This window comes from Cyprinodon variegatus, unplaced genomic scaffold (genome assembly GCF_000732505.1).
Source record: "Cyprinodon variegatus isolate N-32 unplaced genomic scaffold, C_variegatus-1.0 Scaffold2, whole genome shotgun sequence".
Classification (NCBI taxonomy): domain Eukaryota; kingdom Metazoa; phylum Chordata; class Actinopteri; order Cyprinodontiformes; family Cyprinodontidae; genus Cyprinodon; species Cyprinodon variegatus.
Genome location: NW_015150455.1, coordinates 732,201 through 756,796, shown reverse-complemented (window position 1 = coordinate 756,796; position 24,596 = coordinate 732,201). Strand labels below are relative to the sequence as shown.

Sequence of the window (24,596 nt, the reverse complement as noted above, 5' to 3'; positions counted from 1 at the left end):
GGTAAGTCAGTGTGATTGCATGACACTGGTGATGGGGATGCCATACAGATTCATGTCAAAAATACCGAACTATCCCTTTAACTAAGTTAAGTCAGTATGTAGAGAGATAGAAAAAACTCAGGCTTAATCTGAGTTAGTCAAACTAATTCAATTCAGTTTATTTATTCAGCACCAATTAACAACACGTCATCTCAAGGCAGTACAGATTATAGTCAGATTGGTTCAAGGTTTTCTATCTAAGGAAAACAAGTTGATTGCATCGCCTCATTGACTTGAAAACAATCCCTCAGACCAAGCATGCTTGTTGCGACAGTGGAGAGGAAAACTCCCTTTAACAGGAAGAAACCTCCAGCAGAACCAGACTCGATGTGGGCGGCCATCTGCTGAGGCAGAAGCAGACATGGAAAAAAAAGCAGATATACAAAAGGTAGCTGTTAACTAGCGCCACAGGTGGCCCCGCCCAGGAAAGACAGACAGGCAGACGAGCTCCGAGCCAATTTCCATGTCAGAGGATGAAAGAGAGCACAAACGGTTAGCTATGCTACAATAAACAGGATTGCACTGAAAAACAAGCCAAACTCCAACATCTATAAACTAAGCCGTTGATGGCAGGAGCACAGCTGATATTTATTTCCAGGATGGTTCACAGCCAAATGGGAACAGACCAGATGAAGCTACGATGATGGAAATAGCATAGAGAACATAAAGTTATGAGAGAATGATAGATAGAATAAAGCAGAATGATAGAAAGTGGTCCCCATATCATCCAGCAGTCTAAGCCTAAAGTAGCAAGCTAGGAATAGCTCTGGATATCCTGAGCCACTCTAACTATAAGTTTTTTCAAAAAGGAAAGTTCTGAGCATGACCTTAAGAGTAGACAGGGTGTCTGCCTCACAGACAAAAAACTGGTAGTTGGTTCCATAGGAGAAGATGTTGATAATTAAAAGATCTGCCTCCCATTCTACTTTTAGAAATTCTAGGAACCACTTGTATACTGGCATCAACATCTGTCTTGGAAACTAACCAGTTTTCAAATTTGTTGCACTTAAAATTTTAAACCATTGAAATTTGATTTTCAAAACATAAATATATGATTTAATTCAAATTATTCCATTATTCTTTCCACTTTATATTCAGATTACTCTGCTCAGGGTAATAGGTGGCTGGACACTACTCTCCATAAAGATAGAGGTGGTGAAGATCCAAGCTTGAGAGCCAAACCATCACAGGGCCTAGTTTAACTAATCAGTAGGGTAACTTACAAATGTTTCCACAGCCCTTGGTGTCATGGTTTTTCATGTTAAAACCACAAACGTCTTTTTTTTTTTTTCGAATGCAAAGACAGTATTGGTTAACAGATGGAGAATTTTAAATGCATTTGGAAAACTTACCAAAAATTGAACTATATTGGTAAGAAAACTAATGCTGGGCTAAATCCTGAACACACAAAAGAGGCATGGTGGTGGCAGCATTGTGCTGTGGGGATACTTTTCCTTCAACAGAGACATGGAAGTTTGTCGAAAGAATGGAGCTAAATTACAATCCAGGATGAAGCATGTTACAGCCTTTGGCTCAACTTGGAAATTGAGTGCAGAGCTATTTGTGTGCAAATAAATGCACCCCACACTATTAAGATTTTTACTTTTGAAAAACATTAATATAGACCCATGCTTTACCTTCCACTTCATAGTTTTGCACTAAGATGTTCGTCTCATACAATCTCAGTAAAACACATTGGGGTTTGCTGTTGCGACCAAATGTGAAATCATGGAAAGAGCTGCTATGGAGTGTACGCAATTCACAATTACCAAACGTATAAGCTTAAAGCAAACACTTTATTTTTTTTAATCAATGCTTGCCTGTTTTTCTGTGCTTAAGGAAGCCATTTCCTCAACACATTGATTGTGATCTACCATAGCACTGGTTAATTTGCTGCTGTTTTTACAGCAGAATGGTGAGTTTTTTTTGTGGGGTTGCTCCGTCCTGTGACTGAGACGTACATTATCTTCTCAGCCTTTGGGTGTGTTCACTGCCACCATGCTTTGTTGCTCACACTGAAAGGTAATGATGACCGAGGGGACTGGGACTTTGCTCTGCCTGCCATCCATATCAGGCAAGCTGATTTGAAATGAGACACATCTCACATTGTTCTCTTTTGCCTCTCTGTCTGATTAGAGACTGTGAATGATTCATCAACAAGAAACAAGGAAAGCCTGTTTCCCTAATAGAAAAAGAAGCATCCCTCCACTAGGTGGCAATCTAAAACTGTTTCTTCTGGGCATTAGTTGAGTCCTAAAGATTGATGCCTGGGCCATGTTACTGACAGATGCTTGCTTTTTCTTGGCCTTGTCTTTTTTTGTCCTGTGCCATGCCCTTGATGTAACCCTCAGTTTTGACTGATTGCTTTGGGGATTGTTTTGTCCAGCTTATGTTTTGTCATCCAGTGCCAGTCTGTTGCAGACAGATGACAGTCTTCACCAACAGGAGTTCTTGCTGTATTGATGCTAAGTCTGGTTCTAATGGATGTCTCATCTATTAAAGGGACTAAATCAAAGAGATTAGTCATTTTATCAATACCAATATACTGAATTAAAGTTTATGGATTTTAACTTTATTACAGTCTTATCATTTTGTAAGGCCTTACTGGAATACATTGCTGTACATTTGATTAAAACGGGTTTGCCTGTTGTTGAATTAACTTTATGAGATTATGGTTAAATTATCTTAAACTCATCAGATTTTTCTTGTCCTCTGCTGATGGCCTTGGGATGACTTTGGTTGATAATAGGAGCTACAAGAATAAAAAAACTATGCCAGTCAGAAATCATTACCTACTGAACTTTGAATTTCGGTCCCTTATGAAAGACATCACATAGTCCGACTGTCCTTTATAGCCTTTAAATCTAGTGGCTTTCAAATTATGGAGGTTAGATTCCTGTGGTCTGTCATTAAACATCAAGTTATGGGTTTTGATGATCTTTTGAAATTCATTTGAATCTAACAAATTATTGCTAATACCATGTTTTTAATGTTACGATGAGTAGAAAACAATTCTCTGTGGCCACAAATCCCTGCTGTGTTTGTTATTTTTCATATGTTTTTTTAAAATATTATTTAGAGAATATTTAAATCTGAAACTCTTTGTTCAAAATCATAAAATATGAACAATTTTAGTGTGCAAATGTGATGTTTCCCCCCAAATCTGATGTGTAAAACCAATAGACACACATTCGCTCAGATATTTATATGCATGCAGTACTGTGTGATAGCTTGTTCTGAACATTTCACTTTGGTATTTCAATGTGTACATCTGGGGAAAAGGGAAAAACATATTTTTGTTTTTCTCATAGTAAATAGCCTGGTCATTCAGCAGATCAATATTTTTTTATTGTTATTATTTAAAGAAATAATAATATATATATATATTTTTTTTTAAGTTAAACTCTTCTGCTTAATTTTCAGTTACTAAGGGATATTCCTATCAAAAAAAAAAAAATCAGATTATATCAGCCTGCTCCTAAAATCTCCAATATTGACATGCTGATAAAAACCCAATGCTTCGTCTAAAGGTTAGGTAACCTACTGGTTTATTTAAAAAAATTGGGTGTGTTCTCATACATATTGTTGGGTACTATTGTTCTCAGTTGGAGTAATATCAATTGATCAACATTTTTCTACAATTCCACACTGCAAAATAAATATGAAAGTATTATGATTTATGCGTGCAGGTGATAGCCTTTATCAGGATAAATTTGTGATGTAAAATACAGAAACCGAAGATAAACATTGTATGTTTTGCAAACATAACCCCATGATAATGAATAATTTCAGTTCAAGTTAACAGTTTTAAATGGGGGACTGTGGTTTTGTCTTTGGTTTCCTTTTAGATTTTTACATATTGGCTTTATGATGTTTTTTTGTTGCAAAATTATTAATAAAACATTTCAAAAAATTTGTTAAATGAGCTGCCCTCAATTCTCAAATGCTTTCAGATTTTAGCACCTTAAATATATAGAACAAAGGTGCTGCATATTTGACTCCGCTGGCATTTTTCCCTCATTTCTTGATCTCTGCTCTGTCTTGGCCTTGTCATTTCTGTCTAATGTAAGTGAAAAAGATTCCAATCAAATCAATCAGAGAAAGAAGTCAGATTTTTCCTCACACTAAACTAGAAAACCAAAAGACTTTCCTAGTGTTTAACATCCACTCTGGCTCTTCTGGTTTCCAAAATTGAGGAGCGATGAAGGGGAGCTGTCCATTGTGCCGTGGCATCACAAATCCACAATAGATTAACAAATTGAGCATTTCTAGTCAATAGAAAGGCTTTTGTTGGCCATGGAATGGAGGACACGAGGCTAAAGGAAAATGTGGCTTTGTTCGAAAACCTGGGCTGCATCCTCCAAGGACGCGGTCTACCTAGACTGGATCCTTCGAAGTCCTTGAGGAGACCGGAAGAGTTTAGCTGTGAAATCGAACAGGTCTACCCTTCGGCGGTGTTTTGCCGCCGTAAGCTCTGTTGTTTAGCAACCGTGAAAGTTGACACACAAAGCAGGAAAAGAATGAAAACCGAAGTTTTCAAAACTGTTTATTTATTTCTTTTTTATTGTAAAGTGAACAAGGACTACATTAACAAGAACCCAGAGTGGAATAAATGTTCCAACCACAGGGAGCATGAACAAATAAAATCAAATGTAATAATAGAAACCTTAGTCAGTTAAATGAAATGCTGCTGTCATTCTGCACATCACTGATGTTGCTGCTATTTTCAAATATCCATTACTGCAAAAATGTCCATAGCTGGATACTGGTTATTTATTTTCCAGTTTTATATCGTTAAAACACTTTACAGTATTTTATTGTTTATATTTTAACTCTTCCCTATTATGTTATTCTTATGCATTTTTCTAAGGTCCACATTTGTGTGACCATTTTCAATAATCTTTCTGCTGCTGTAAATTTGCCCTTTGTGGGACAATAAAGGGATTTTCTATTCTATTCTATAAAAGGGGTAGAAAGATATAAGTAAATCTAAACAATGTATGTATAAAAAAAACATATCTGCAAAATCTCTAATAACAACAAAAACTACTTAGTTAAGCATATTGTGCAAAACCGCAATAAAAGAGAAAAATCCTATCAGGTTTATAGTCCCCACACTGCAGATATATTAGAATCTGTCCTTAAATTACAGCCAAACCAATTTACACAGTAACAGATAAAAAACCTTTAGATTAATCAAACATTATCCGCCACATATCTGACTCAATAACCATTAAAACAACTATTTTCATTAATCTCAGACGGAACTATTCACTAACTTGTATTATATTAAACTGAATTTCCAATTTTCACCACTGTTCTGCGCCAGGTAACCTTTCCTCTGATCACAGCTTGCTTGGTCTTGCAATGAATCCTGGGATATCCAAGGATACCGAGGATACATTGGACCCGTCCTTCAAATCGGGCAAAAAGAAGGATGCATTTTAAGGCCGCATGACGAGGACTCTTGGAATCCGACCAGACCTCGGCGCCACGCTATGACATAATCGGCCTTCGAATCTGGCCTTCTAAGGACGCGTCCTAGGTTTTCGAACAGAGCATGTGTGAATGAGGGGTTAGGTTCTTTCAGTTCCTGCTTCTCACAGCTGCTCTGCATCACCTAATCACCCACCTGGTTCCTTTTGTTGAATCACTTCTCCCTGTTTATACACTCCCTAGTACTTCATTAGTGTATTTGTTTTCCTTCTTTTTTTTATGCAAACTAATGTTCTAGCTGTTAGTCTTTGTTGTTTGGTTACCTTTTCTGGAGGTTCTGTCTTTAATTTTGTGGGTCCGCCGTTACAGTTGACAACATTTTGGTCCCTAGAATTCACTAGCTTATTCCACAGCAACATCTGCTACTGATGTCTAGAACTGACAGTAACTTGACAGAAACTCCAGACAAAAGGTGTAATATCCTTTAAGCTGGGTGTGTCAAAATTCCCAAACTCTCAGAGAGATTTCCGTTCTGAGAGAAGAAAAAAATATTCCAGATTTTATGCTTCATATGTTAAAATGTATGGATTTATTTCTTAAATTATCTCCCACACTGGTAGTGAATGTTAAGCTTACCCCTTGCTAAATGTCAAACCATTAGTTATCAAGGCGTCTGTAAAACCGACAGTATCTTTCTCCAGCAGCTTTCACACTTGGGGACTCAAATCAGTGACAGCTGTGTTGATATAAGACTTTATTGGTTTGCTTGTACCTCACGAGCAAAAAAAAATCTGTCCTCTCTCTGCTAAGATATTGGATAAACCCGAGCCTCACTGCCTGCATCTGTGGTGGCTTTTTGAACTTGGTGTTTACCAGTTACACACAGACACGCCCTGAGGCCCTACCGCCACAGTAGTTTCACTGTAAAGTCCAAATCTATTTGCTAAGGGTTGGTTTGATGCCTATTTAATGCTACAACTGTAAACGCTCCTGTAATTAAAGTAAGGCTGGCAGAAGTTTAAAAGGTGCATTTGACTCGATTAACTTCTTGAGTTTCCTGCCCTTCAGTGCTCCTTATACTCACCGCACTGGTGTGGCTCTCAAGAAGCAGAAGCTTAAATACCATGCAGGGATTTTTCTTTTTTGAGGAATTATCTTGTTAGTGTGAGATAATTGCCTGTTCCTGCCCGAGCTTTAAGTTGTAAAATGATAAAAATACTCTTTAATTCCCATAGTTAAATGTACTCTTTTGGATTTTTCAAAGGCAGTTATTTATTTCAACTTTAGACATCAGAAAAATAGATCAATTTGCACTGTTCTCACCAGGAACAAAAGTGTCAATTCCCTCCTATTTTCTCTTTTATTACCACTCTCACAGTATGGCTGTTTTTTTTGTTGTTGCTGTTACTGTGGTCTTACTGTGCCGTTCTCTGCTGGGTCTAGTCAGCTGTGCTCTCACAAAGACTCCCTGGAATAAAAGAGCCACTGGAAATAAAGCCAGTCCTGTTGTGTAGACCACCTTTTGTGCCTTTTTTTTGTCCAAGCTCTTCTTTAAGAGACTACTAGCCATCTGCCTGCAAACAAAAGGAGACCAGGCCTCATCTTCCTCCCTGCATTCTTCCTCCCTGGTCTCAAGCCTGAAATATCTCAGAGCTGCATATTACTCATCTGTCCTCACAGACATAACTTTGGAGAGGAATTGATTGGTGTGGCATTCTTAAGAATGTCAACCACAGGAACGTATTTCTTCACCTGTCCTGTCATTCTTGCAGCGATGGCTCAGTTTGCACAGTACGTAAGAATCTTTGATTCATTTACTTCTGTTTAATCGGCAGACGGATAAAGGAATCTTAATTTTCAATGATGCAGAGGTTTGTATGTTACCATAAGATACATACACAGTTAATACAGCCCCCAAAACAAAAACAGGCATAACGACTACATATCATGACACTGACACCTTTAAGTTGACAGATTAGAAACTGAGACAGGAAAGAATGACGTCAGTTTAAGGCTTTGTCTCGGCATGTTGTGTGAGGTGCATGCCAACAAAGGTAGTTCTATATTTCTTTTGGAAACTTTAGAACGGATGTGCTAAGTTCGAGGGAACAGGTTTAAATTAATGCGTTGGTTTCCTTTGTTGAATGATTTTGTAATTACATATGTAAATTTTTTTTAATGTTTTTTTTTTCTTAACAAAAAAACCCAGAATCTTTAGTTTTGATGCAGTGCAGAATGATGCATGTTCCAGCTATATTTAAATCCATTTTTTTACACAATGTATGAAAGAAACATGTTTTTTTTTTCTTTGCATTTGGTATAGTTTCATTTTAAATGTTAAACATTTTTGGTATCCTTCCTCATGCCTCCCTCAGTGGTTGATGGGAATTTTGCACCATTCATCTTGACAGAACTGGTTTAACTGAGCCTTGCTTTCACACACCTTTTCAGCTCTGCCCACATTATTGAGAACAGCGCTTGGTGATGACCATTTCAAAACAGACTTTGTTATTTTTAAGCCACTTTGTAACCAGCCTGACTGTATGCTTAGAGTTTTATAAATCTCAATTCATCATTTTGTTTGTAATCAGTTAAATGGCCAAAAAAAATCACAATAGACACCTGAAAAAGCATAAATTAAATATTTTTCTTCTGTTATTTAAGCCCTGAGAGAGTTTAGCCTATTACTTAACGTAGGGGTTTTTCAGTAGTACGATGCACCACATATGTTGTGCAGATGGGATTTGACCAGTTAACTGGTTAAGACCCTGTCTGATGTCTAATGTTTTTTTGTTTTTTTTTCCCACACAGTAATTTATCCTCATAACTTGAGATATTTTAAAAATTGCACCAGTCCCTCTTGCTGCAACACACCCTCACATGATGCTGCTTCTCACTAAATTCGTATTCAATTAGTACGTTTTTGAATTTTGATGATTACATCAAACTTAAGCATTTAGAATTTGTACCTATGGATGAACCTGAATTGTGTTTGTCCACAGATATTTTTGCAAATTTGTTAGACTTTTCCAATACGTTAAACGATTAAGTGTTTTTTAGGTGTATCTAGAAACACATCCTCAGGTTTATCCTTGAAGAAACTGAAGAATAAGTTGAAGTTTTAAAGATATTTTTTTATTGACCCAACATTTCCAAACAGTTGTGATCAGACATTAGCTATAATATATCAGGGAGATTACATTTTTTTTAAGAATCCAAAGTTGACAACTGATTTAGCTGTAATAGGTGCAGCCAGAAAAGAGACAAAGAAATATCAAGAATTATTACAAAATGCAAATAAGGCAATCATTGTATTATATGCTGTGCTGAATCTGTAAATAAAAGATAAACCCCCAATTCAGGTTATTGAATATTATCATTGACTATGGAATCTACTGTTTCTTTATGAACACGAGGTGACAAATTAATAACAGTCTGAATACTATTGCAGATCCCTGACAATAATGTCGCGAAGTTGACTTTTTAAACTATGTTTGGCATCTTACATTAGCAGTTAGCAAATCTAGCACCATATATCTATATTTTCACAGACTTTAGATCAGAATCTTAACATGACATTTCAAAAGGACTGCCAACTATTCCCAATAGAAATGGGACATAGTTTAAAAGCATCAAAGAACCAAAAAAAAGAACAGTTCAGTTCGCCATTTATCTGCCAATTTTTCTTACTTTCTTCAGACATGTTTTGACAAGTCAGAGAAAAAAAAATAGTTTCCTCTTAAATAGAGCCTCTCTTCCTCTAACGTAATTTTTAAAACCTTGCTGACATTGAAATAGAAAACTTTATTTTACTCTGTAAACAAACAGTAAAGACTGTTGTTAGTGAAGCCTGGTAATGCTTCTTGCATTTACTAGATATTGGCCAATTTTAGTCACCAGTAAATGTTTCTGTATTGTTATTCTAGTTTAGAAAATATATGTTTGTGTTTCTTGTTTTGTTATAGTATGTGTAATTGTTCTTGTTGTTTGTGTGTGTGTGCGCGTGAAATTGAAGTGCTAATGTGGACAAATGAAGCATAAGCATAGCAACAACCACCCCTGGAGAGAAAAACAGTTCATGTCAGGAGACATGCAAATAAGCTTCAAGTCAGGATTTTCTTCAGATTTGGGCACTACAGGATAATTCTTTTGAAGGATTATGGCTGTAATCCTCCCAATCTGGGTTAATGGTATGGAGGTGTACGTTCTGTGAGAGAGCACATCCTGACAGACAGTGGCAATCTGCAGTCCAAATGTCTGTTAGATCTGAACAGCAATGTGGGGAATTCCACCAGCAGACAGACATAGCTGGAGGTCAAGATCTGTTTTGGTTACAAGGACCCAGCTTTGAATAAACTTGTGTCTGTCTTCGAGCAACCAAGTGACCCATTTAGAAGAGACCCTGTGCTGCCCGAGGACCCCAGCAAATGGAGTATTAACTGGAGCTAAGTGAGGTGGAGTGTGGCCGGAAGGCAGTCCTCTAATGGGAATGAGCTCTGTCCTAAAAAGTAGGAGGTGGGGGTTGGGTGTACACTGTTGATCCTGCTTTAGGGAGCTGTTGAGCTGTGTGAAACACTACTGACAGCACCTCACTCTCAACATCTCTTTCCCATCCTGGTTCTTTCTCTTTCTCTCTCCTCTCTCGGGGCGTGTGAATGAGGCCCATTGTTTGAGGCACGCTCCTACCTTCAGGCCGCCCACTTCCAATCCTGTTCCTCCTGCTCGTCTTGCTCTCTGCTGCCGCTGGGTTCAGACCAGATGCACAGTCCACTCCAGTAGCTCTTACTGTTCAGAGTGGAGCCTATCTGCTGCCTGTGTGCTGGGCTGTTGCCAGCAGCATCTGCTGCACAGCACTCACACTCCCTGCTCCAGATTTTTTCTCAGAGGAGCTGGACAGTCTCAGGGACTCCGTGCAGTCAACCATGGAGGCTGAAGCAAACAGAAGGAGTTTAGAAGGGGAGTTGATTGCTCGCATGGCTAAAAGACAGGAGAGGAAGCGTCAGGAGCTGCTGGCGTTGGCTTTGGGAGTCAAGCTTGGGAGCAAGGGAACTCTTCTGTGGAAGCCTATTAAACTGCTGGCCTCCTGTCCACAGATCTCCTCACCTGTGGTGCAACGGAATGCATTGAAAGACACGTCTGAGAAGCTGAGCTCCTATGAAAAGATTCACAACTTCAAGGTAAGCAGCTTTTTTTTTCATGAGAAAAGGAGGAAACTAGTTTAAGTAATTGCAGTTATGAATTCTCATGTTTATCTTTTTCTAATGAACAAATGATAAAGGTGATTTAAATAAGCGTGATGCTTCAATAATTAAAATAAGTTTGGAGAAATGAATGCGGAAACATAATTGCTCCCAAAAATGTAAACCTTTTAAATTACAGGTAAATGAAAGCTAAATAAATTTATGTTTAGATAAATGTTATTTAAATGTTGTTACCTTTAGCGTGACACATCTACAGTACACAGATTTAACTGAAAAACAAACTAATCTATGGGAGGTGGTACAATAACATTTGGGCGCAGAGCTGTATTCATTCTTCTTTAGTTGGAGTTTAACAGCCTCCTCCATTTTGACTTGATGATGTTTGTCCTCTGTACCTTGCAAAAGTCCTAATCACTCTACTATGTTGTTAGGACACTCTTGTCCAAAGGCACTTAAGTGACCCCAGAATTTCAGGGCCCCAGACATCTGGAACAAGGGCCGGGTCAATTAAAATTTTTTGTTTAAAAAATGTTCTTTCACTTCAAGTCCTCCTGTTGATTTATATTTATCACTGGACTAATGATGTTGCTGGAAAATGAATGGAGAAAAGCCTTTGTCTTCTACAGCTTTTTCTTCTACAGCTTTCTTTAATCCACCTTCACAAAGAACAATCTTTTCAGGGCCACCATCATCTTTCACAGGGGGTAACGCTTTTGTTTTTGGTCACAGATGTAATCTGCCTATGTATTTAACTAAAGGCTAACATGTATTCATTTTCATTAATTTAATTGAATGGCTGAAACTTTATTTCATGTACATCAGATTTAATATAACTGGCAGCGGATGTGAAAACCAAGCAGTCCAAATTTCCCAAATTCATAAAATGTATCTCCGCAAAGATTTAGTTTAAATGAACTTGGTTATTTTCCTCTAAACATATGTATTGTTTGGTAGAATTTTGCAGGATTGATGTTACACATAATTTGGTCTCACTTAGTTTTTTTCTAATCACTCACTAGGAATTTTAACAGAGGTATTTATGTGTTTTTCTTAAGAGGCTCTGTAGATTTCTTTGCTGGATGTTTGTCTGTCATATCTGGCACCAGTGTGTGTCTGCAGCTATTTTTCCTGAGAACCCAACCAGCTGACAATCATATGCACTGAGGGGAACTAATGGATGCACTACACCACAACCCATTAATGGCAGAAAGCTTTGATTAGCATTGATTTGAAAGCTTTTAGAGCCATTTTTGATTCCTGCTCCTTGTTTTATGACAAAGGTTATACAGCTTGTAAGTGTTCAAGTGCTGCAAAGTTATTTTTCTTTTTTGCCGTTGAAATAGAGCCGAAGGGAATACTTTGCCTGTGGGTGCCTCAACATTTTTGTAACTGTATATTTAGGTGTCAGTTACTAACAGGTTATAATGACTGCCACTGTTTTCTTCATTTTTCCTTTGGAACAATCCTCCAGCAACCACCTGCCACATGCTTTCTGCACCTCTGCACTCCTTAGGTCACTAGTTACCTATTGAGTGTGCTTCAGTAGGTGTGTGTGCGTGCTTGCTCTCTCACATGTGCCTGTGAGGCTGCCTGTGGCTCTATTTGTGATCTTATCTGTGATCTAAGTGTGCAGGGAGGGTGTGCATCTGTTATTTTGACTTTATGGTTGGCCCCTTCACTCACCCGCACGTATCAAATTGCCCAGCAGCAGATGCCAGACGCATTGTAATAAATCCTTTAATCTGCCTGGTGTATACACATATGCTCCCATTCAGTTAGGGGGTTCCATCCGGTGCGGTTTGGGGTAACAGACCTGCATATCAAAAGGGAAGTCCTCAAGTTTAAATTGGTCGCTGACTAACATTATAACATTTCTGACCACAGGTACATACCTTCAGAGGGCCGCATTGGTGTGAGTACTGCGCCAACTTCATGTGGGGCCTCATTGCCCAGGGTGTCCGTTGCTCAGGTAAACACTCAGCCTAGTTCAATCTGTGCACTGTTAACACTTTGTTACATGCATGTAGGCTCATTCAAGTACTTTTAAAATAAATCTTAAACCGTTTAGTGCAAATAAACCTTAATTCTGAAAAATCCCATCCTGTATCAACTAGCTTAACAGATATCTGTACAGCTAAACACAGCACAGTATTTCATTACTATCAATATTGATTTAGAATATAAATGCAACATTTGTTGTTGCTCTTATGGAATCAACGATTTAGTTTACTTTGAACAAGGAAAATGTCTATTTTAAGTATACTAGCAGGTTTCTTTTAGTTTTTGAGTATGATAAATGGTTTACAACAGTGGTTGACGTTAGCAATTGACATTAACTAATGTTCTTTTGGTATATTTAAACATGCATTTCAGGCACAGTTTAAGTGCCATATTTCTTATTTTAAACAGCATATAGCTCAGTGGATAAAACCTGTCTGTGTTCAACAACTACTAGCAGAGGAAGAGTTTGAAGAGGAAGTATAGTTTTACAACTGTAACAATTTTGACATCTAGCTCAAGCTGTTATTACAAGTCTATCAAAGATTAAACATTCAATTCAGTTTCTTTATATATAGGCCAATTCACAATACATAGCATCTCTGGTACTTTACAGTAAGAATCCATATATATAATACAGATAGATTGGTGACATTTAGTCATTGACTTTGTAGGATTAGTTCCTCCCAGTTAAGTTTGTGGCGACAGTATACATTCAATTGCATTGTGCTGCTGACTCTGAGGCAATCTCTCATGGAAAGCATGCATGCAGTGACAGTAGAGAGGAAAAAATTACTTATTAACAAGAAGAAACCTCCAGCAAAATCAACCTCAGCATGAGCTCTATAGTTCAAATTCTGTAATTAGGAAACTGACGCACTTGTAAAAGGTTAAAAAGGCTCTTAGAGCTTCCAGGCTTCTGAGCTGGTACATCATGCATGTCTCTCATTTTATTATTTAAATACAGCAACAGAATGAAGAGATTGGATTTTTACCAGAGATAATGGTTTGTCCGAGGTCATGAGATTCCTTCATTGTGAAGAAACAATCTTTAAACTGCACTGGTAGCCTTGGTTGGCTCTACCTAACAGAACGCCTGCTGTTGTGGTATTTTCCACGCTGATAAGCCAGAGGCAAACACTAACATCATCAGACACCTCATGTGCTGTGGGAATCAGAAGAAACTTCTTTCTTCTCTTTCACACTGTGTCTAGCCTATATTTTTGTTTCTTATCTCCTCCCTCGGCCTCCCCTGCAAATAAAAGAGCAGCAGGAACCTCTTTCAGGCTTTGAAATCGTTTTTCTTTTCTTTTTTTTTTTCCGAGTGATTTTAGACAAACACCCACTTTTACCCTCTGCAGCAGCACCTCTTACTGCCTCAGCTGTCCAAAGAGCTCCATGTGACAGAATCCCCCCCCCCGCCATGCTGTTATATCCGCTGATATCTACTGTTGGCGAGCACCCTGGGACAGCTTAGCTGCAGCTGTAGTGTCTGACAGCACAGTTTATCACAAACTCTGGGAAAGCTTTTCAAACTGCTGTCTTTAAGCTTGGTGTGATGATTGTGTTATCATCAGTTAGAGGCTAATCTATCCCTTTCTCTCTCTCTCTCTTACTGTGTTTATCTCACTTTTTTATTTGTTTTTTTTTTGTTACTCTGCTAGATTGTGGGCTGAATGTACATAAACAGTGCTCCAAATTGGTGCCCAGCGACTGCCAGCCGGACCTGCGCAGGATAAAGAAAGTGTACAGCTGTGACCTCACCACCCTTGTCAAAGCTCATAACACCCCACGGCCAATGGTGGTGGACATTTGCATTCGAGAGATAGAGCTCAGAGGTACAGTATGCTTCAATCTTAGTAGTAATGATCCAAAATGAAATAGACCAACATTTTAAATAGTTATGCTGTTCTGTGCCCTGAAAACACTGTTGATCACCATGCTCCTAGCAGTTAGATCTGTTTATTTTTATTGTTTTCTATCTACACTTAAACTTCTTAGAAAAGTAGCTGTTTTAGATACAGATTAATGTACTTTAAAGCTAAAAGACTCTTTAGAATGTTTTGTTCATTTTGATGGGTTCTGTTATACTGAAGTATAAAAGAATACATCACAAATAAGGGGCACTCACGCTGTTACGGTAAGCTTTTTGTCATGTTAAATAAATGATTGCCGAGTGAATCTTCCTGTTATTTACCTCAACAGTTCTTTGTTAGACCTGGTATCATACCTAACTTGCTCTACAGCTTTTAGAGGCTTTCACTGACAGACATCCTAAGCTAAATATAACGATTGTTTTGTAAGAGCCAATTCACTGAATAGTCACTCTCCAAAGTCTCTGTTGAGCTGTTTAGTGTTGATACAGGAGCTACAACAGTAGTGGTTCTGAGGTCTGTTTCAAGAAGCATGTTTACTGAAAATTAAGTCTTTTAAACCTGAATTATGGAAAATTCTGAGTTTTCCGTTTCACAAAGAGAGTTTCCTCAACCTCTGTTTCAGTCACCGTAGGAACATTCTCCCCAGAGCTAATCTGGTCGGGAGCAGGTTTTGTTCAGCGAAGTCGGAGTGTCTCCACTCTCTTTACAGCCAATCATGCTGTTTTATTTCCTGATTTAGTCAGATTTTTGTTGTAGTTTTGTGCATAAAAAAAAAAAAAAATCATTAACTAGGTCATTTTAAGATGTTAGGATTTAAAAAAAAACATTGCACGTCTGTTTGACGATGATCTTATTAAAGAATGATCAGCATTTTTTTCACAGAGAATAAATATTTATAGGGAGCGGACTCTGCAACTTAGTTGTCAGGATATGAGATTTCTTTTGTTTTGGTTCGATTAATATGAGCGATATGTGGATAATTTTATTTTTATTCGTTTATTTTTACAGTATATGAAGAACTACTGAAATTATTTGTCAGATTATACATGAATAGATGAATTAGTTCTTTAGGGTGAGGGATTAGGATTAGGATTCATTCAGTAATAACAACCTACTGAGCCTACTGGCACAATCCGAAGGCATTCTATGGGACTGATAACCACTGATAATGACCATTTATTGGGATAACATCCAAAGCCACTGCAAACAGCCACTTAGTATTTATCAAACTGAGAACCCATGACATGATAAACAGGTCCTATCTATTAGATTGTTTTTAGACTTCATATTCACCTGCTGTCAGATGATCTCACCTAAAGAGATGCATTGATCTACTGCCATTCAAGAAATAATCCTGTAATATTATCCCGGTCACAACAAGTCGTTTTTTTATGTGTTAGTTTGACTGAAGTACTTCTGATATCTGGGGGGGGAAAAATCCTTGACAAAATGACAGTTTCAAACAAAATTATATTCTTCACTTCTAAAAGAAACATTCTGGATGTCTAGAAATGACCTTCAGATCTCAAAATTCCTATTGTTACTGGTCAGCATTTAAATTGTTTTGACTATGAAGAAATGTATTTCAGATATCATAAATGCATATTCAAAATATAGTGGAAACAGCTGAAATAGCTCATAAGAATTTTATTCAAAAGCTTACATTCGTAATTTGTCTGTGGATTTTGATATTCCAAAACCCTCACCATCTTACATTGATGGCTATGGCATTGTAATGACAAACAACTTCTGGCCATCGCATGTTTTTTTGTGTTTAAGTGACGTTAAACACATTGGAGTTGGTACTTCAACGCATTACCATTGTTTATGAAAGCAAGGGTGGTCTAATCATTTGTTGTTTTTTATGTCTGTAAATGGCTAAATTTGGCCAAAATACATATCAGCACACTTCTATGTGACCTTTCCAGTTTGTATTAAAAGTTTGACATGGATTTAAACATAGACGTGTATACTCAACGCCCCCTACCCAGCTCATCAAAGTGACTCTATGTCACCCAAATTATCACCCCTTTACTAAGGCTCCTTGTACACTACAGTAGAGAACATAGTTTTAGTTCTTCATACTGATTCTACTTTACATTTCTGATCTTCTCATGTCACTAGCAGTTTTTTTGGGATGACTGGTCAGGTTAGCTAGAATCTAAAGCTAGAATCTTTGCAGAGCCTTTGCATTGGTACTGTCCATTCTAAGCAGTTTGTCTCCATTGTGCAGCTTCAGCTGACATTTTCAAAAATCAGCCGAAGCTAATCAGTTTAGAAATGGTCATTTGGAAGCAATGGTTCTAAGTTGATTGTGCTTGATTGTTTTTTATTTATCTACCTGTATTACGTTTCAAATTTGTATGTTCAGACTATTATTATTTTGTTGGGATGCACCTTGTAATCTTGTCTTGAATTTTGCTAAATGATTTAAACTTACTGTCTTGAAACAAACTGCTTGATCAGACTATAAACCATCTGTTGCAGGTATGAAATCTGAGGGTCTGTACAGAGTGTCTGGCTTCTCAGAGCACATTGAGGATGTCCGACTTGCTTTTGATCGAGGTTTGTCACATACACTTCTTTACCTCAGGATGCCTAATTCTAACATTTTGTGTTTTAAGGTTCTCCCTTTTATAAGGAGCATGTTCAGTTGCTGTTCTGCGCAATAGTGCTTTCTGATGTGATGTTGTCTACACAAAAACAGTCATTTTTCAATTATATGAAATTCATCCTTTGATCCCTGGCATGCACTGTTTGCTTCTTGACAACAGATGGTGAGAAGGCGGATATCAGTGCCAGTGCCTATGCAGACATCAACATAATTGCTGGTGCTTTGAAGCTCTACTTGAGAGACCTCCCCATTCCAGTCATTACATTTGACTTGTACTCCAAATTTATTCAAGCTGCAAGTAAGAGATCTTCTCGATGGTACTTCCATGCCTGTACGGTACTAGCGCCTCTCTGCAGCGCTTTGATACTCATCGTTTTACTCATGCAGAACTTCCAAATGCCGAATCCAGACTGGAGGCGATCCATGATGTGTTACTGCAGCTTCCCCCAGCACACTATGAAACCTTACGTTATCTGATGGCTCACCTCAAAAGGTTAGTTCATTTATTTCTACGGCAACATTTAAGTTTACCTGAGTGACATTTCCCACTGCAAGCTAATTTAACTCATAATCACCCCCAGCCCTTATGCAGTTAACTAAACATAAAATCCCAATAAAATACATGGAAATGTATGGTTATGATTCGATAAATGCAGAAATGGGACATGGTGTATTTGCAAATACCAACAATTGCCATATTGTAATATATTTATATACTACTCAATAATTCATTGAGAAGCTTTTATTGGCATTACAGAACCTTAATGCTTTTAAATGCATGTACATACATTAGCTATCCTTGACTATTTGTCTTTTGCAATGACCCTCAAGTCGCTGGGTTCTGAAGGTCTCTGTGGATCCTCTTCAGTTTCCCTCACAGATTTTCTGTCTGGTTCAAGACAAGACACTGGCTGTCCCAATTCAAAAAGCTGAAATATTTTTTTTTTAGCGAACCATTTCTGTCCCAATTTAGCTTTGTTTTATTTCACCATCATTCACACAGCCTTAAGACTGATTTATACTCAGAAACCAGGTCGTCTGCATGTCGCAGTGAATGTAAATGTGCCTCCGCCCTTGCTGCAGACACTCTGCTGCACCTGTCCAAAATTTTAGGTCAGCACAGACAGTGCTACAGACAGGAGGCCTCTGATTGGTCAAATCGACATCGCGCTACACTATCTGTATTTCCTGTTTGGTACCTTACCGGTTGTTTTGTTTGTACGACCGCCATTGTGGAAAACGACTGGTGAAGTTGGACCAGCTAGAAGAGCGAGGTGTGTGAGAAAGTTGGGACCCTTTTTCGACCTGGATCCCTGTGCTTTTTCGCCCTCATGTCCCTCTGTTGTCGCATAAACTTGCCCCCACATCCTCACTGCCTCGGCCGTATCTCGACCGAATGTGGAATAACATAGCGCAGACCACTCTTCAATATTGGGCATAAATCAAAAATATCTGCAACAAGCTCTCCGGACACACTGCTGCGGGGAGCATAACCAGCCCTTTATCCTCAGCTGCCCAAAACCTGCTGGTGGCATGTGTTTTTACCTACTGAGCTGACTAAGCAACCCTAACATCAACATCTTGATTAATCTAGTTAATTTGGAAGCTTTACAGCAGCATGGACTAGAATGTATGTCATTTTAAACATGATCTGTGGCCCATTGAGGAATCATACTTTCACATTTTTGTTTGAATCATTCCCATTTTGCAATTATATGTTGAAAACTCCTTTAAATCTGTATGATAGAAGTATATGTATATAATTAGCAATGAACTTGGAGGTTTATCAGGCCTCAATAGGCTTTAGTAATTTTGCAGAAACAAATTGAAACAATCTGAGTGTGGGGAAAATTAACACTATGAAACACTTTGACATTAAATCTCCCTCTGTTACTATTTAATTATCTTTTAGGGTAACAACGTTCGAAAAGTACAACCTAATGAACGCAGAGAACCTGGGGATTGTCTTCGGCCCGACTCTCATGCAGCCTCCGGAGCAGAATGCTTTGACTACCCTTAATGACATGAGGCAGCAGAAACTGGTGGTGCAGCTCATGATCGAACATGAAGATGTTTTATTTTGAAGGCCACGGCCTGCAGAGATGGACACCATGGACAATAATTTATTCTGTCAAAAGGAAAGTCAAGCCAACTGTACTTAAGTGAAGACTCTGAAATGTTTGCAATCAACTGAACTTGAAACACTTTTTTTGTTGCATGATGGATTTAGTTGGTTTTATTGTTACTGTAAGTTTAATGTTTGAAAAACTAAAGCAAGAGCAGCATTTTTTACGTTAAGTAATGGTTATGTAATTTTATTTCATTGCTTTCTTCCCTTTGTGTATAATTTGAAAACTGCTTCTACCTGGTGTAGACTCAGTCAGAATGAAAGCACCATGTTATATACAGCACCAACTGTACTTAGTGGCAACCCTGGTAAAGTCTTAAAAAATATCTTAGAACCAAAGGTTTTGAAAACTCAAACCTTTATACAAGACATTAGAATCCCATTGAATTATAGCCATTTCTGCTGTAAATACTCTTTACAACCCAATTTAGACATTATAACAGCTCTTATTCCTCCAAATGTTTCCCGAGGTTGAAGCATATAGACGGAGGCATATTTTATGTCGATTGAGTCTTTTCTTTGTTAATTTATCCAAATGTTTTGGATCAGTATCCTACTAAAACACCAATTTACAACTTATTTGGCAGAATCCATCAGATAAGTGTTTAAAATGCTTGTCACTACAAATGATTTGGTTTTTCAAAAAAAAAAAACAAAAAAAAAACTTTAGGTAAATCTGGTTTTTAGACACGCTCTTTCTGTAGTAAAGGTAAATAAATGTACTTATTTTGATGCTATTACTCCAACTAGGCTCTCAGGACCTTTGAAAAGGAGACAGGCCCACAGCATCACATTTCCTCCACCATATTTAACAGTTAAGTCAGTTGCTTACTAAAAGACGTCTTGATTTCACCTCACCTACTCAACCAGTTACAGTCCTAATGCAATTTAATAGGCTCCATATAGTTAGATTTGTGGTAGCTGGGAAACAATACTTCATGCTCAGTGCCACCTTAACCAAAGGTTGGATAGTAGGTAATTGTCATCCTTACATGTCAGTGCTGCTCCAGTGGGATTTGTCGTCTGTGTTTAACCCATCCCTTTAGAAGCAGTGGGCTCTGCCGCTCATTCAGGGGTTAAGTGTGTGGCTCAGTGGTTGTCAAACCGAGAAACAAGATGGTAACAGAAAATTGGATCCAAATCATGCCTTTTTTGTCAGATTTGTTGTTTTTTTTTATTAATAAAAATTGTTTAGGACAAGAAAGTAAAATAAACCATTTTAAACTAAAAGAAGATAGTGAAATAATAGGATAGTTTGAACAAATGTTCAGGTTCATTAGGGGGCTTTTTAGCATCTTAACCAGGAGGGTCAAAAGGTGTGAGGGGTACTCTGGGACCAGTTTGGATTAAATTGATGAAAGAAGGCTCGGTGCTGTTTAATCTGAGCATTTTAGGTCAGACTAATGTATGCCCACATCATTTTATTTATTTTTTTCTGAGAGGGGGGCTGGAACACTGGAATGATATGATGTAGATAAATTAAAACTTAATGTGTACTTAAAAAAAAGGAGAAACGAGAAATTCATGAGGCACTTTTAATGCGTCAATTGTAAAGATTTATTTTGTAAACATGTCCATGCTCTGTGTGTTTCTCCCAGTTTAATATAAGAGCTTGGAAATGCTTGTTTATGTTCCTGCAGGAGTTGAGTCAGAACAGAAATAAGTTACTTGGATCCATCATTACTGTGTGGATTTTTATTTTATTTTTTTTTTAGCAATTATCTGATAAAAACATGTTTCTATGTTGTCTTGACGGCTGCAACCCATCAGTCCAACTCTTTTGTGCACTTTGTGGTTGGCAGTGTTGCAGAATTTGAATACTGAGACTATGATTGGGGATATGTTTAAGTAAATGTTTTTTTTTCTGTCTCAAGCCAGTAATGTTGCTCGATGATCATCATCACAGCAGAAGGGCCCGAAGAGGCGCCTGTGCCAAGCATGTTCCTTTCTAACATTGTTTAATGTGATTATTGAATCCTTTCTATAGATCCATTTTATCAAAATGTATTTTTGTGACAGTCGCAATTCAAATGTAATTTATGAAATGTTTTATTAAAGAATGTACAACTGGAGTTTCCGATGGAATGCCCAGCTGAACTTTTGTTATTCTGAGCCCGATTAAAACTCATGTTTTTTTAAGAACATGAACAAAATCCAGAGTTCTCTCACAGTTTCCCCTTCTATCCTTTCTACTCCTGCTGATCCAGCTCTACCTGCATGCATGTTTGTGAGAAGCGTTTGCCAGAACCCAGATGAAATACAGGAAGGAGTAAATGGAGGAATAAAAATAAAACAGTGGTCCTCTTTGTAAGAAAGGTGCACCACAGTAACATCCTGCCCTGCTACATAAATGGCGCTCTCTCCCATGTTACTCATGCATGTTGTCTTTCATGTTTGCTTTTAGACATACAGGAGTGCAAACAATGATGCCATAATTTCGTCATATATTTATATTTAAAGTAAATGTATAGAAAAATAGGAGAACTTTTTTTTTTAATGCTGAGCAAATGTTATTAAGGTTATAAAAAGGATTGCACCCTTGCTTTATTTTGTTGCATCATCACCCAAGTACTGGAGTTAGTTTAACTTTGTAAAAGCTGATTAATCATTAAGTTTTCTTTAACTAACGATCAACCAAAGCTTCAGGTTTTTAAATAATGTTAAGAGTAATTTGGGTATACAGGAAAATAAAAAAAAGGAGAGATTGGGTCAAAGTTATTAGCAGTCCCATGCTTCAGTGGGTCCTTTGATCCAGGAAACAATCTGCTTCTTGTTCCTGATTTTACCAGTCCCCTGACTGAGCCTCGGGCCGTAAGTCACATTTACTCCACATGTTAAACAGCTCCTGCTAACTGGCCATGTTATTTACTCTGCAGTTATTTTGGAGCCATGTCTAGGGCTGCTGTGAGGGTGGGAACAGCAGAACGCCTGTGAACCACTTTAATAATGATATGGTATTTAACACGAAATTTGAAGCCAAAAAGCCTCTTAATCGTTTAGAATGTCCTGAAAAAGATAATTTAATCCCAGAGTTCAGTAATATACATAAAAATATATTATTTCACATTTTCATTGTCACATTCATTTTGGACTGGCAAGCTATGCAAGGTGTATCCTGCCCTTTCCTCCATAGACTGCAGGTAATAGGCACCAGCCCCTCTGACCTAGGCTGCAGACGATTGATGGAATTTTAATTTATTACCTGCAGCATGCAAAAACCCAAAATTTAGTTTCAGAAAATGATATTATATAAAAAAGCTATTTGAAAAGAAATATTTCATACAAAAAAAATAAAAAATCCTGCCGCAAAGTCTACTGGTTTAGGCCTGGTCTGGGCTCATTTTGAGTGGGGATGATCAGGCTGTAACTGCTGAGGAGGCCAGGTTACTTTAAAAGCGGCATTTAGCTCATTTGCATTGTTGAATCTGGCTCTGATCATATCTCTATTCAACTGGAGGGTTGTCGTTTCAAGCCCTGTCATTGTGTCCTTGGGCAAGACACTGCGCCTGCATTGCCTGCTGATGGTGGTTGGAAGGAATGGTGGCTCCTGTGTATGGGGAGCCACTTCTGTCAGTGAGCCCCTGGGCAGCTGTGGCTACCATGTAGGTTGTCACCATCAATGTGTGCGTGAACGGGTGAATGACTTAGTGTAGTGTAAAGCACTTTGGTCAAGTTATCTGACTTGAAAAAGCACTATATAAGTGCAGGCCATTTACCATTTACAAAACTTCTTCCATAAAAAAGAGCAGACAGCAGAGCTGACTTTGGATTTTAAACATATGTCCACTAGCAGCATACTGCATGTTACACATTCTGTGCATCTTCACACTTTCTATAGACTTTTGAACTCCTAAGCAGTAGTACAGGTACGACCCTTCTGATATTGTATGTTGGTTCAGATGTAGAGTTGTAGCACTTGTGGAGCCCAAAACCTGACTCTGCTTACAGTTCACACAATGATTTTGTTAATCATCAAAATGATTTGCATATGTTTTTTGTTTTTTTTCCTTCCACATAATTTATCATTTAAATACATAAAGGAAAGAGACTTCTGGCAAACAGCTCACAGATTTTACCCATCCTATTGGTATGCCATTAACTCTTTTCTTATCCACTTTTAAGGTACCATTGTTTTTGTTTATATATTTATAAGGTTTGTGGGTAGATCGCTCAATAAACTTTAAGGGTTTTTAGCTTGCAATATATTCAAGCATTTATTTTGTATTTGCAACCATAGCTCTCCAACATGCATACTAAATGTCTCTATCAAGTAATACTTTGGATGACTACACTCTCAATCTGAAGAAAAAATATATAGGTCAGTCAGTTACTGAGGGGGAGCATGGATTGTGCATTTTTAAGGTTTGGGAGGATTTAAACAGATGAAAGCATCATGAAACCATAAAGTGCGTGAGCGTCCTCTAGTGGCAGATATGAGCAGAAGAGATGAAGCATTTGTAGGTTGGAACCAGTTAATAAAATGTATTTAAACAAAGTAGTTTATTTCATAAAAATATTCTTCAGCTTAAACAAAAAAGATGTACACTGAAATTTACATCTGTGTGTGCAGCAAAAATATAAATACAGTAAAAACTGTACAAAGGTTGACAAAAATTCGACGTCAACTCAAAAATAAATGACCACTACAAAATAAACTGCTGAACAAAATGTTCACATGTATAAATAAAGGAATTACAGTTTGTTTTAAACAACAGTTTCTGTAACAGTTTGAAATGTTATTAATTCAACAACAACTCCTAAATCTTCAGTCATTCAGAGCTCATCGTGGATGGAGGTGAATTCCCTGACGGATATAAAACCGTCTTTGTCCTCATCCTCGTTTTTGAAGATGTCATCAACCATCACTTCATGATGCGTGTCATTAGGTGAGTAGCCGTGTTTCTCAAACTCCGCCTTCAAGTACTGTTTAACCTGGAAATGCAGACAGAATTTAGAAAATATTCTCCAAATAAAGAAGTAGTCTCTTGACATAGAGAGAGCAGCAGTAAACAGTCAGACCTCCTGTCTGGAGAGTTTCCAGTCATCGTTGAGGTCCATGTCCCGGAATGATTCGTGGGACCTGGGACCATTTCGGATCTCCATGAGCTCAATGTCAAAAATCAGGGTGCTGCTTGGAGGAATCTTACCTGTAAACATAGCAGGATTTTAGAGTAGATCCAGGCTCTGGTAGACTTATTTCACTATTGTAATATTATAGTGAAAAAACCTCAATGCCTTGTAAATTACTGTGACACTCTCACAAATCTCTTTCAGTTTATGTTACAAATATATATATATATATA

At 37.8% G+C, this 24,596-nt stretch overlaps 2 protein-coding genes across 2 annotated transcripts in view; one reads left to right on the top strand and one right to left on the bottom strand.

The window, feature by feature from the left end:
- chn2 (chimerin 2) overlaps window positions 1-21,362 on the top strand; it is a 42,593-nt gene extending 21,231 nt beyond the window's left edge. Inside the window, exons 7-13 of the mRNA XM_015370825.1 lie at window positions 10,569-10,652; window positions 12,561-12,645; window positions 14,339-14,512; window positions 17,039-17,116; window positions 17,326-17,463; window positions 17,553-17,658; window positions 19,078-21,362. Of these exons, the coding sequence (XP_015226311.1) occupies window positions 10,569-10,652; window positions 12,561-12,645; window positions 14,339-14,512; window positions 17,039-17,116; window positions 17,326-17,463; window positions 17,553-17,658; window positions 19,078-19,249 (837 nt within the window). The 3' untranslated portion in view covers window positions 19,250-21,362. The remainder of the gene's footprint in view (window positions 1-10,568; window positions 10,653-12,560; window positions 12,646-14,338; window positions 14,513-17,038; window positions 17,117-17,325; window positions 17,464-17,552; window positions 17,659-19,077) is intronic.
- A 2,416-nt stretch (window positions 21,363-23,778) lies between these two features.
- fkbp14 (FK506 binding protein 14) overlaps window positions 23,779-24,596 on the bottom strand; it is a 2,958-nt gene continuing 2,140 nt past the window's right edge. Inside the window, exons 3-4 of the mRNA XM_015370710.1 lie at window positions 24,313-24,440; window positions 23,779-24,225 (exon numbers count right to left, since the gene is read on the bottom strand). Coding sequence (XP_015226196.1) covers window positions 24,067-24,225; window positions 24,313-24,440 — 287 coding nt within the window. The 3' untranslated portion in view covers window positions 23,779-24,066. The remainder of the gene's footprint in view (window positions 24,226-24,312; window positions 24,441-24,596) is intronic.